Source organism: Populus euphratica, unplaced genomic scaffold (genome assembly GCF_000495115.2).
Source record: "Populus euphratica unplaced genomic scaffold, PopEup_1.0 scaffold165.1, whole genome shotgun sequence".
In the NCBI taxonomy this organism is placed as follows: Eukaryota; Viridiplantae; Streptophyta; class Magnoliopsida; order Malpighiales; family Salicaceae; genus Populus; species Populus euphratica.
Window position 1 is genome coordinate 193,587 of NW_011500050.1, and position 13,416 is coordinate 207,002.

Below are 13,416 nucleotides of genomic sequence, written 5' to 3' on the forward strand. Positions count from 1 at the left end.
TAGTAGTAGTAGTAGTAGTAGTAGTAGTAGTAGTAGTAGTAGTAGTAGTAGTAGTAGTAGTAGTAGTAGTAGTAGTAGTAGTAGTAGTAGTAGTAGTAGTAGTAGTAGTAGTAGTAGTAGTAGTAGTAGTAGTAGTAGTAGTAGTAGTAGTAGTAGTAGTAGTAGTAGTAGTAGTAGTAATAATAATAATAATAATAAAGAAAGAGAAGAAGAAGAAGATGATGAGAACTTTGAGATGGAATATTAATGTAACGATTAAACAATGATAATAACAAATGTCAAGGTTAGAGGTTCCACTAATGGTATATCAAACAAGTATAGTATAAACTCTTATTATTGAATTGGAAACCACACACAAAGGAGGTTCCAATCAGATTATATATTGTTAACATGATTACATTAGTCATCTTATTCAATTAATGCTAATACTTGTAAATCTCGTCAAGCATTCATGATTATAACTTATGTTAACAACAAATCAAGTTCCTTTCATAGCTCAGGTGTCGGTTATACCATACATTATGGGCTATGAAAGTGCCAAGCATTTGTTGTACCAAGTGTTATATAACATAAATCAAGATTAGTCATTTAACAAGCAAAGTATTAAAGAGTGAACAAGATAGCAAATATAAAACATGTTAGTATCAAACATTAAAGTCCATATTAAGTTTACATTATACTTATTCTTACACCATTAGTGTAACCTTTTCACCTTGACATAATTAACTTAGCTAGACATAATGAAAGAAAGCAAAATAGATAAACAAAATAAGAACATAAAAGTTAACTAAGTAAAGGAAAGGAAATGAAAGGCATAAACTTAATATTAATGAAAACAAAGCATAAAAAATACAAAGAGAGAAAGGAAGAGCATGATCTTGATCTGGAAATCAAGATGCCTAAATGCATGGCAAATGCCTCCTTTTATAGGCCAAAAATGGGAACTATTGATTTGATGACTAATTGATAAGTGGGTGACCAACTTTTGACTTGGTGACAATCCTTATCTTCTCTTGTCTGCCCAAAACGTCATTGATAACGTCAAAACTGGAGCCAGTTGCAAACATGAAAGTTGTAGGCAATTGTCTCAGCTTTCTTGTGTAAAACATTTAGCTCATTTGGACTTCTAGAACTCCAGATATGGCCAAAATACCGAACAGTGCTCGGGCTGGAAGACAGATTCGGGCTTCTTTGTTGTTGCTACAATTTGGACTTGATAATGGCCTTTTTAGATCTTGGGCTCCATATGAAAGTTGTAGGCCTATGTCTTACCTTTCCATCCATATAAATTGGACCTAAATCTGAGATCTGTAGCTCCAGATATGGCCCAATTACCGAACAGTGTTCCGGTTTGGATTGCACCGACATCTCTTCTCTAAGTTTGACCATCTCTTTATCCATGCAATTTAAGTTCTTCAAGTCATCAATCAATCCTTTCATTTATGTGATAGGCCTGCATTAAAAATAGACATTTACCATAAATTATAGGTATCTTATATTATTAGATATATTATTATAAAACATGCTTTGGTTACGGAGTTATTGATACTTCAAGTGCAAAATGATGATATAAAACCTTGATAAAAATACACTTTTAAGTACTAATCAGGTTATAAACTTAATTAGGTGTAATAATATTTTAAGTTTTTTTATTTAATCATATAATAACAAAAATTAATGAAAGGAAATGAAAGGCATAAACTTGATATTAATGAAAGCAAAGCATAAACATTACAAAAAATACAAAGAGAGAAAGGAAGAGCATGATCTTGATCTGAACACCAAGATGCCTAAATGCATGGCAAATGCCTCCTTTTATAGGCCAAAATTGGGAACTATTGATTTGATGACTAATTGATAAGTGGGTGGCCAACTTTTGACTTGGTGACAATCTTTATCTTCTCTTGTCTGCCCAAAACGTCATTGATAACGTCCAAATTGGAGCCAGTTGTAAACATGAAAGTTGTAGGCAATTGTCTCAGCTTTCTTGTGTAAAAACTTCAGCTCATTTGGACTTCTAGAACTCTAGATATGGCCAAAATACCGAACAGTGCTCGGGCTGGAAGACAGATTCGGGCTTCTTTGTTGTTGCTACAATTTGGACTTGATAATGGCCTTTTTAGATCTTGGGCTCCATATGAAAGTTGTAGGCCTATGTCTTACCTTTCCATCCATATAAAGTAGACCTAAATCTGAGATCTATTGCTCCAGATATGACCCAATTACCGAACAGTGTTCCGGTTTGGATTGCTCCGACATCTCTTTTCTAAGTTTGGCCTGCATTAAAAATAGACATTTACCATAAATTATAGGTATCTTATATTATTAGATACATTATTATAAAACATGTTTTAGTTAAGGAGTTATTGATACTTCAAGTGCAAAATGATGATATAAAACCTTGATAAAAATGCACTTTTAAGTACTAATCAATAGTCAACATGTTAAAGATATGGTAGTGTTTAAATTTTTTTTATAGATTTCTATGTCATACATGTGGAGCTTATTGAACCCTTACTCCTTCCCTCTCCCTTTCTAAAAAATTACCCTAACAAATGTTCACATGATTTATAGAATGCGAGAGCAAGAGTGAGGAAGACGTGTAAGCATGAGCAATCTAGCTCTACTCCTTTTTATTCTTCAAAAAATGCTTTTTTCACATTTTTTTCTTATCTATAATATATATTGTTCAAACCTAACATCAGGTTAGACCCAACTAAAAAAATGCCTAAAGCATATTCTAAATTAATAGTATTAATAATCTTTATTAAGGAAAATATCAAACTTTTTTATGGTTCATCAAAATCTAGATGTGGGATTTGTATGTGTATATGATGATCTTCCATGATTTAATACACTTAGAAATAGTGTTTGAGTATTTGGAAAGAGGATGATCATATGTTCATGTTAATATTTTATTCCTAGGGACATGAAGAGCATATAATTAGTGGTTAAAGTTTCAGTTTCTACAAAACAGTCTATTTTTGTAAGATTTAAGGAACCTTCAATGATTAAGTCAATGACTTTAGAGTGAGGAGTTTTAATATATAAAGAGTAGAGCATTAAACTTTAAGAACACAAACACTTGCTCTTAGCATTTGTGTAATAAATGCTTCAAGAATGTATGATAAGAGAATAACGATCATGGATTCTTTTACCTAAATAGTTCAGAGAGTATTTATAACATTTATACTTTGAACCTTGTTGTTTTGCTTATAGTGCTGAGAGTTTTTTCCTTTTGCTTATCTTAATAAGGAAAAGTCTCTTACATTAACATTAATGCTAATGACAATATCTTATCACATAATATTAATTTTGATGAGAATTACCTTTACACATCATTAATATTGATGAATAAACAATAGAGTTGTAGAAGGCTTTTATATTTTATTTCATACACAATATTTAATATTGATGGAAATAACCCTATTATAATATTAAAGTTAATTGAAATATATCCAACGTTTAGAGAACTTTATACACCTAGGGGTGTTGGGGAATGATTATCTTAAGGTTTGGTATTTTGTAAGACCCGCATGCATTTAAGCTTAGTATGTAATTGAACTAGAGGGATTTGGGTCTAGTATCTTGCTAGACCCTCTAGTGCTTGGGCTCAATACGCAGCAAAGCACAAGAGGGTTGAGTTTGGCATCTTTTCATGCTTCCATGCTTGGACTCAACATATAGTTGAACCGAGCCCTGTTTGATATTTTCTTAGACCTACAAGTATTTACACTTAATGTGTAACCAAGCCAATGAAGGTTAAGTCTAGTATATTGTCAAATCCACAATCATTTCAACTCAGCACATAACTGAGTCCAATGGTGTTAGATTTAAAAATAGAACTAGACCTACATTGTTTGGGCTAGTTATTCTTCTAATTTTATGCATGTTAAATCATCATCCTACCTTTGAATCTTTTATTCATATGCGACTTAAGATAGTGAATTGTGTATAAAATACGTCGATCCATCAGTATATAATCCTATTATTGTCACTCGAGAGAGCTCAAAATTTAGAAATTTTTAAAGAACTAGCGTATTTTTTTAAAAAATAAATTAAACAACTAGAATAAATGAAATTTTTTTTTGAGAAATAATATAGTTAGGACCGATGATCCCATCAATAATTTATAAAAACCACTAGTCTAACTAGTAGTTTTTCTTTATATATAAACCTCATATAATCTTCTTTTTCCTCACCATAAGCCTAACTAAATCCTTTTATTAGTGACTTTTTCTTTCCAAACATGACCAAAAACTTTCATTATCATTCTTAATCACACATACATCTCATCTTTTATTTGTCTCCTAGCCTCTTGTATCTTTTTTTTCCACTAAAAACCATCGCTCCCTCCTAGAATAAGCATTTGTGAAAACATTTTTCCACTAAAAACCATCGCTCCCTCCCTCTCCTTTAATCTACAACATCGTTACCTCCACAATACCCTTACTTATCTTACTAGTTGTTTGTTTATGGTTGGTGTGTGTGTGTGTGTGTGTGTGTGTAGGATTTAGAATAAGCATTTGTGAAAAAAAAGACTCTTAACTTTATGTTCGAATAAAGTGGAAAATGGGTGGAAATAAGTTATATAGAATCAATGGATTCATGGTATAATTCCTCCATGATGTGTTTTTTTTTTTTTTGCGTGATAAAGAGATCAAATGGTATAGTTCTTTTGTTGGTAACTTGGAGAATTAAAAACATGATTATTGCTTTCTAATTGGCTATTTTTGCATTAATTGCTACTTCTTAATCTTATTAATTAGTGTACCTGTTGTTTTTTCTTCTCTTAATTATGGTTAAGCAACAAAAATATTGTATTTTTCAATACATCATTATAGATTGAATTATTGAGGTTTGAGATTTAGTTAAGGTTAAGGTTAATGTTTAGGGTATAATATAGTGCCAAAGTCACTGTTTAAACCAATAATTTTTCAATAAAATATTGTTTCAACTAGTGGTTTCTAGCTGTTATGCTATTTCTTTAAAAAAGTTTAACTACTGTAATTTTCTTTTAAAAATACTTGTATTAGTTTGAAAACACACCCTAAAATTTAGATAATAGAGAAGGAAAATATTGTTCAAGATTGTTTACAAGAGTAAATTTGACTATAATGAACTTGGAGTGACATCAATGTAATTTTAATTTCATTTTGCCTAACCTTAATAAATAGAGATGCTAGAAGCACAAACTTGAAAATAAGTTATTTCTAGTTTGTGAATTCATAAATAAATAGTATTACAAGACCATGCTATATATGCTATTCAACTTGTATGGATTCATAGTTCACTAGCTATTTCACTAAAATTTCATTACTGGTTGGATAAATTTCTCTTTCAACAAAAAAAAAATGAATACAAGAGTAAATTTCAATGATAAATTTAAAGGTTTATGCATGCATTTAATTAAATAAATCAAGACTTATTTATTCAACTAAAACAAATTATGAAGCTCAATTCCTAACCAACTAAAATTAACCAGTCAAACACGTAAATTGGGTCATGAACTCAATCAAATTCAATATTTTTTTATATAATTTTTTATTTAACTACATGATAAGAAAAATAGATATTCATAAAATTTAGAATCAACTAAATATTGGGGTATATTTATGAGATTGCAATAAACCTACAAATATCATGCCAAAACAAATTATGTTGTCCAACTAAAAATTAATAAAATATTAAAAAAATAAATTTTTTTAAAAATAAGCATAAAAATTCAATAAAAATTCAATTATGTATGGTCAAATTAGGGAAAAAACCAATAAAAAATAAAAAATAAAAAAGATGAAATAAAGGCTCAAATGTGTTGCTTGAAAAGTTTTTTTATTAGGTGGATGACTTGTAATTCACCTCTATTTAAAAAAAAAAAACAGTTGGCAACACGTAATTCACCTCTATTTAAAAAAAAAAAAAAACAGTTGGCAACGCATCACCTACATTGCCTAGATTCCAGTAATCAGAGGTTGCCAAAATAATTAGGACATAAGTATTTTACACAAAAAAATCTTGTATCTTTGACCTCAAAAATCTAAAAAATACAATAAAGATCTAAATAAACTTGTTTATGCCTTCAAAACCCACATAAGGTCCAAAAACAACAAATCAACCTAAAATCCAGAAACTTCAAGAGATCATATCTAATTTTTTAGGAGATTTGAATATAAAATAACATATTAATAAAAATCTTGTCGTTAAATAAAATTCATAGACATCAAGATCGATCATTTTGATGGTTATAATTAGTATCAATTAATATATTCATTCTATTTATGAATCTAATAACTTTCCTTTTTCTATCTCAAACTAGCAATAAAAAATAAATAAATAAAGTTTTAAATCAAAAGTGAACTTTAAAAAAAATTAAAGGGTTGAAAAATAGGTACATTATTAAAAAAAATCAAAATATGTTTTTTATTAATTTCAAAACGGTCATCTACTTTCTCTATATTTTATAATATTCTCATGTTTTTAATTTTATTTTTTAATAAAATAAAAAATAATTAACTTTCAATTTAATCATAGAAAAATGTAATTAATAAGAAAAAAATTTAATAAAAAGAATTATAATAAAAATCTATGATAAAAAAATTTAATGTTTTTTTACTATGAAAATTGATGCTCATTTAGTCAACAATGGAGGCACCCTTCTCAATGGCTCCATTTTTTCTGCTTTGCGACAACGTTGCATTGTTGTGGTCGTTTCGTTAGGTAGTGTACCAACCCACGACTGCTCTTCTAAAATTGATGGACTCATGACATTGGTATAGAGCTCCAGCTCCCTTCCTCTCTTGATTTCTTTCTTTTCGACGGTGAAATTTATTTAAAATAAGGTAATTCCACTTGATATATATATATATATATATATATATATATATATAAAGATTTTATCTACTATTATGGTCTAATTATATTTTTTAAAATTTTAATTTTTTAATTTTATATTATATTTTTTATGTTTTTAAATAGTTTTGGTATATTAATATATTTGTAAATAAAAAAATATCTTAAAAAATAAAATTTATCATAATCTCACGCAAGCACTAAATTGAAGTGAAAAGTAATATCAAAGGGGTTGCATGCTCCCTATTAGTACTAGCAGAAGAAAATACAGGTCAATCATGTACTTGCCATGAGGTGGACAATTACTTTCCACTTCTACTGGCAGGAGTCGTGGCATTTTCACAGATAAGTTTCGCCAACTTATAGCCTCATAAAAAAGAAAACAGTTGAAAATGAGAAATTAGTCAGGCCAAAGAGATATACTGTACTAGGTGCTGAGCATAGCAGAGCAGAGCACAGAACTGCTACTCCACGTGTCACCTTTTTTCTCCGATCAGATAGGTCCTCAATAATGTTCATTGATTAGCCTTTGCAATTTGCCAACACAACATCTGTATCGTTTTTTTAAAATATTTTTTATTTAAAAATATATTAAAATAACATTTTTATTCTTTAAAAGCTATTCTTAGAATAGCAGATTAAATAATCTAAAAATAAAAAAAATTAAATTCTTTTATATAATCAAAATTTAATAAAACATCATTTAAAAAGAAATTTCAGAGAATCATTGAGTTTGAGGCTACTTATTGTAGTTAACACATGTCCCTCACATTATTTGCCTGGAAAAAAAAAAAACAAATCTTCCTTTTTACATGTGTCTTAGATATGGAGAAAAAGCCCTCCAACTTAAAAATACCATTTCAATGCCTCAACATATTTAGACTTGAAAGTGTACTTGTACTCGTGCCGTTCTGCAACTCTCTCTCTCTCTCTCTCTCTCTCTCTCTCTCTCTCTCTATATATATATATATATATATATATAAAATAAAAAATAGATAATTATAATAAATTTATTTATTTATAAAAATATGATAACATGAAAAAAAAATTCAAAAAATAACTTAATTATTAAATAATAAAATATAAAATAATAAAATTCGATAAAAACAAATCAGTTCGAGTCAAACTAAATCAATATGAAATTTGAAGCTTAGATAATATGAAACGAGTCAACATAAAAAAATTTAAAATAAAAAGTAATAATTTAAAAAAATAAAAACTAAACTAGAAATTCAAAATAAATGAGAGGATAACTATATATTTTTAATTGAAGGGTGATATTGAAAAGAATAATCAATTTAACAAGAGGATAAAAATAATCAAAATAATAAGGATTATATTGAAAAAAATAATAAATCAAACATTAGAAATCAAAAAAATAAAAATTAAATTAAAAAATATATAATATATCATCAATTTGAATTAAGAGATAAAATCGAAGATAAATAAGAATTGCACAACAAAATTAAGAAAAAAAGAATTAAATTAAAAAAAATATATAATAGATTGAGATTGAAGAATTAATGAAGTTGAAAACAAATCATGCCACCTTCTCCGTCTCATGTTATCCCATCGGGGAGAGAATGCAATGAAGATTCAAACGACATGGCTAAAGGAGTTTTTTGATTTTCAAAAAGCGCCACACACATATTTATTAAAATACTAAATTACTTTTAATAATGATAATAAAAAAAATCAAAATAAAAAAATAAAAAAAACCCTTGAACACAAGCTTTAAAATTCTTTATTTTAAAGGTAATAGAGTTATTTTAGTGTAAAAAATGAAATGATAGAAAAGCCCTCTTTTGTTGCTTTTAAGGGTAAATGATAAAGACCCGTAAGGAAAACAATTAATGAAATAAAATTGAAGCTCATTATTAAAGATATTGGTAATGAAAACCTAATATTGGACTAGCAAAAAGTTTATTTATAAGTTTTATGGGTAATAACAAGTTATTATTTAGTATATGTTGGATATTAATAATTAATTTTAGATCATATTTTGATAGTATTCAATGCATTTTATTAGATAAAAGAGGATGAGTGTAAGTCTTTAATGAAATTTAAAGTTCATGTTTAATGTAATAAAGACTTGTATAATTCTACCTATATAAATATAGAAGTGTAGGTGTTTTTCATAAGAATCAAGGTTTTCTCTTTTAAATATTCATGAAAATAAGACTTTTGCACATGACTATAATAAATGCTAAAAAATTGTGAATCTTTTTAAGAACTTGTATCACCTATGAATATAGAAGTGGTGCCATGTTTTACAAAAAATAGGTTTTTTTTTTAAATATTCATGAAAATGAGATTTTCACACATGACCATAATAAATGCTAAATAATTGTGATTTTTTTTTAAAAGCTTGTATAGTATTGTGAGCGTAATATGTTTGATTCTACAAAAAAAAAAAATGTAAACTCCAATAACTTGAGTAAAATTCAAGTTCTATAATTAATTCAAGGTTTAAATTGAAAAATATATTTTTGTAAGCATAATTCTATCAAATAAAAAGATATTTATTACAAATTAGTGAGGGAATGGTTGGTGTAGCTTGTAAGGAATAAAGAACAAAAATATTTTTATCTCACATTAAAAAGAAACACTCCATCATAAATGTTTGTAAGTTTGGATTTTTATTGTGTAATAAATTAATTGAAAATTATGATGAATAAGTTATTATAATGTCTTTTTAATGCTATGTATATTTATAATGTATAAAAAAGATGAAACTTGACACTTGGACATTTGAAATTTTTCAGTGAGATTAATTCTTTATTGAGTTATTTTTTTAATTCTCATAATTAATTTTGATATTTATAATTATTGTGATAAAATTAAATAATAACTACTCAATTTAATTCAAGATATAACCATCTTATTAAGAGTCATATAGTTTCATTAAAACATTTTTAGTATATCTAAACCTGTTATTATGCAATGAGACATTATATATAAAAAATATTGTATTTTTTTTTTGTTTTTTTTTTAGAATTTTAAATGATTTAGTATATGTTTGATTCTACAAAAAAAAAAAATTAATATGTAAACTCTAATAACCTGAGTAAAATTCAAGTTTTATAATTAATTTAAATTTTAAATTGAAAAATATATTTTTGTAAGTATAATTCTATCAAATAAAAAGATATTTATTACAAATTAGTGAGGGAATGGTTGGTGTAGCTTGTAAGGAATAAAAAACAAAAATATTTTTATCTCACATTAAAAAGAAACACTCCATCATAAATGTTTGTAAGTTTGGATTTTTATTATGTAATAAATTAATTGAAAATTATGATGAATAAGTTATTATAATGGCTTTTTAATGCTATTATATGTATATTTATAATGTATAAAAAAGATGAAACTTGACACTTGGACATTTGAAATTTTTCAGTGAGATTAATTTTTTATTGAGTTATTTTTTTAATTCTCATAATTAATTTTGATATTTATGATTATTGTGATAAAATTAAATAATAACTACTCAATTTAATTCAAGATATAACCATCTTATTAAGAGTCATATAGTTTCATTAAAACATTTCTAGTATATCTAAACCTGTTATTATGTAATGAGACATTATATATAAAAAACATTGTATTTTCTTTTTTGTTTTTTTTTTAGAATTTAAAATGATTTAATTGTATTATAAACATGTTGTCTCTGTATAAAATAAATATACATTTTAAAAATAATGTTTTTATATCTCTAAATCAATTGATTTTACTATTGGTTTGTTTCCATACCGGGACAATTTATGCTTGAAATAGTTAGAAAATATTGTAATTGGATTATTATTTGTATAATATTTTGAGATATTTTATAATTAAAAATATTTTTTAATAAATAAATTAAATTTAAAGATTTACTATAAAATATTTTATATTAATTAATTTTTCTATAAAATATTTTATAAGAAATAAATATAAAAAATATTTTTTTACAATCACCAAGAAATAAATATAAAAAATATTTTTTTAAAATTAAACATAAAAATATTCATAAAATATTTTTTTACAATCAACAAACCGTCCTAAAACACAAACGTGAAAAAGAAGAATCCAATGAAGCATCAAAGCAGCAATATTTCTTTCATACAAAAAAAAAAAGAAAAAGAAAAAAGAAGCTTCAGTAAGAAAGAAACAAAGAAAGAAAAAGCAAGAGTCTTTGTGACGAAGAGAGAGAAATCACACAAAAAACCATAGAGTCTACGGAGAGAAAGCAACACAAAAACTAGAACGAGAGAGAGAGAGCGTGAGTGGGGGAGGGTTTGCCGGGGAAAATGACAGCCGGTGGATCCTCAGCGAGGTTACCAACGTGGAAAGAAAGAGAGAATAACATGAGAAGAGAAAGAAGGAGAAGAGCTATAGCTGCCAAGATCTATACAGGACTTAGGACTCAAGGGAATTATAAGTTACCAAAACATTGTGATAATAATGAAGTCTTGAAAGCTCTTTGTGCTGAAGCTGGTTGGATTGTTGAAGAAGATGGTACCACTTATCGCAAGGTTTGTTTGATTTTAATTATATTTTTGTTTTAATGGATTTTTATTTATAGATCTGTACATGCATGCAGTGGATTTTTCGTTTAGGTAGCCTTTTCGTGTTTTCTTTTTATCTTTTCTGTAGCTTTCATTAGTTTTTGTGTTTCCTGATTCCTTATCCAATTGGCTTTGATTTATGTCATTTGCAGTGATGTTTTTGTTCTGGTCTGGTTTTTTCTTCGATTTATGTTAAAAGTAAAGGCAGGATAGTGCTTTTTTCTCTTTATACCCTGCTTTAATTTGATATCGGAGTAGATTTCTGTTTCTGCTGATTTGTGGGTTACTTGTAATCAGGAAATTTGTACTTTACTGTCAATCAAATCCTCCATTTACTCCAGCCTGACTATAACCGGTTTCCTAAGTGTCATGAGTAGTCCCATAATCTCATCCATACTGTAATCAACTGATTTAGGATGGAAATTTATGATTTTAATTTAAAGCAATATATGTTCTTCTAAAATCTGTATGCATAGCTTTTCTTTTATGTAATTTTGTCACCTGTGAGTAATGCTCCTGTAATGTGCATTGTCACAGGGCTGCAAGCCACCTCCATCTGAGATTGCTGGGATGCCAGCAAACATCAGTGCATGCTCCTCAATTCAACCAAGCCCGCAATCCTCAAATTTTGCAAGCCCTGTGCCTTCCTACCATGCTAGTCCCTCATCCTCCTCGTTCCCAAGTCCTTCTTGTTTCGATGGAAACTCCTCCACGTACCTCCTCCCTTTCCTCCGAAACATAGCTTCCATCCCCACAAACCTCCCGCCTCTTAGAATATCCAATAGTGCTCCTGTAACCCCACCACGTTCTTCCCCTACATGTAGAAGTTCAAAGCGGAAAGTTGACTGGGAATCCCTCTCAAATGGCTCCCTAAACTCGTTTCGCCATCCCCTTTTTGCAGCTTCTGCCCCTTCAAGTCCTACACGGCGCCCCCATCTAACACCTGCCACAATTCCAGAATGTGACGAGTCTGATGCCTCTACCGTGGACTCTGGCCTTTGGTTGAGTTTTCATGCAGTGGCACCCCAAGTAGCCCCTCCTTCACCAACATTTAATCTTGTTAAACCAGTGGATCCACAGTGTGCTTTTCAGATTGGAGTTGATAGGCATGAAGGTTTGAGCTGGGGAGTAGCAGCAGAAAGGGGGAGAGGTACTGAGTTTGAGTTTGAGAATTGTACGGTGAAGCCATGGGAGGGTGAGAGGATTCATGAGATTGGGGTGGATGATCTTGAGCTCACACTTGGAAGTGGAAAGGTCCATGGTCAAGCCTCCATTGATGATCTAGCCTGGGAACGTAGCAACAAGCTGTAGCTTGAATTCATTGCTCATTCAATGGCGTAGTTGTTTTTTACTTAACCAATGGCATGCATCGCTTGGGTTTTACCTGAGGCTGCTACCAGCTTGGGAAGACTTCGAGTTCACATTTGATGCCTCCTATCGTATTTCAGATCGATGTAAAGTTTATGTTTTTGTTTTTTTGAAGCCTAGCAAGAATCGGAATTTATTATAGGATTCAGTTGCTGATAAGCAAAAAATTATGCCTCACGGAAGGGGCTAAAAGTCCCCTAATTTTCGTATGGGGAAAAAGACCAGAGCGAATGATATGGATTGTGGAAGGTTATACACTTCCTTCTCTTGTTTATGTTTACAGCATCTGCTTCAATTCTTCATTGATGGTATAAAGCTGTAATGGGGAGGGACTACGGTCTCACAGATTGTGTTCCTTTTGTTCATTCGGGTTGAATATTTTCTTTCGCTCTGTAGACATTTCAAAGAAACATAGACTCAAAACAACTGAAGGTTGCCAATTATTATCCTCTCGATGGCAAAAGCAAGACCATCCATAGTTAAGAAAAAGAGTTGAAACAATTTTATTCTATCTAGGTTGGGTTAACTAGGTTATAAAAATAGACATGTTAGGTTTGGATACGAAGTCAGTTTTCTAAACAAGTTAAAAGTAAACCTAGTGTAGATTGGACGAGTCTCCAGGATATATTGAACATACCTTGTATTTTGGTTG

At 28.9% G+C, this 13,416-nt stretch overlaps 1 protein-coding gene across 1 annotated transcript in view; it reads left to right on the plus strand.

Annotated features, from left to right (window-relative positions):
* Positions 1-13,042, plus strand: part of LOC105107647 (BES1/BZR1 homolog protein 2-like) — a 26,076-nt gene extending 13,034 nt beyond the window's left edge. The window contains exons 2-3 of the mRNA XM_011001647.1: positions 11,097-11,363; positions 11,934-13,042. Coding sequence (XP_010999949.1) covers positions 11,139-11,363; positions 11,934-12,707 — 999 coding nt within the window. The 5' untranslated portion in view covers positions 11,097-11,138 and the 3' untranslated portion in view covers positions 12,708-13,042. The remainder of the gene's footprint in view (positions 1-11,096; positions 11,364-11,933) is intronic.
* Positions 13,043-13,416: the final 374 nt, after the last annotated feature.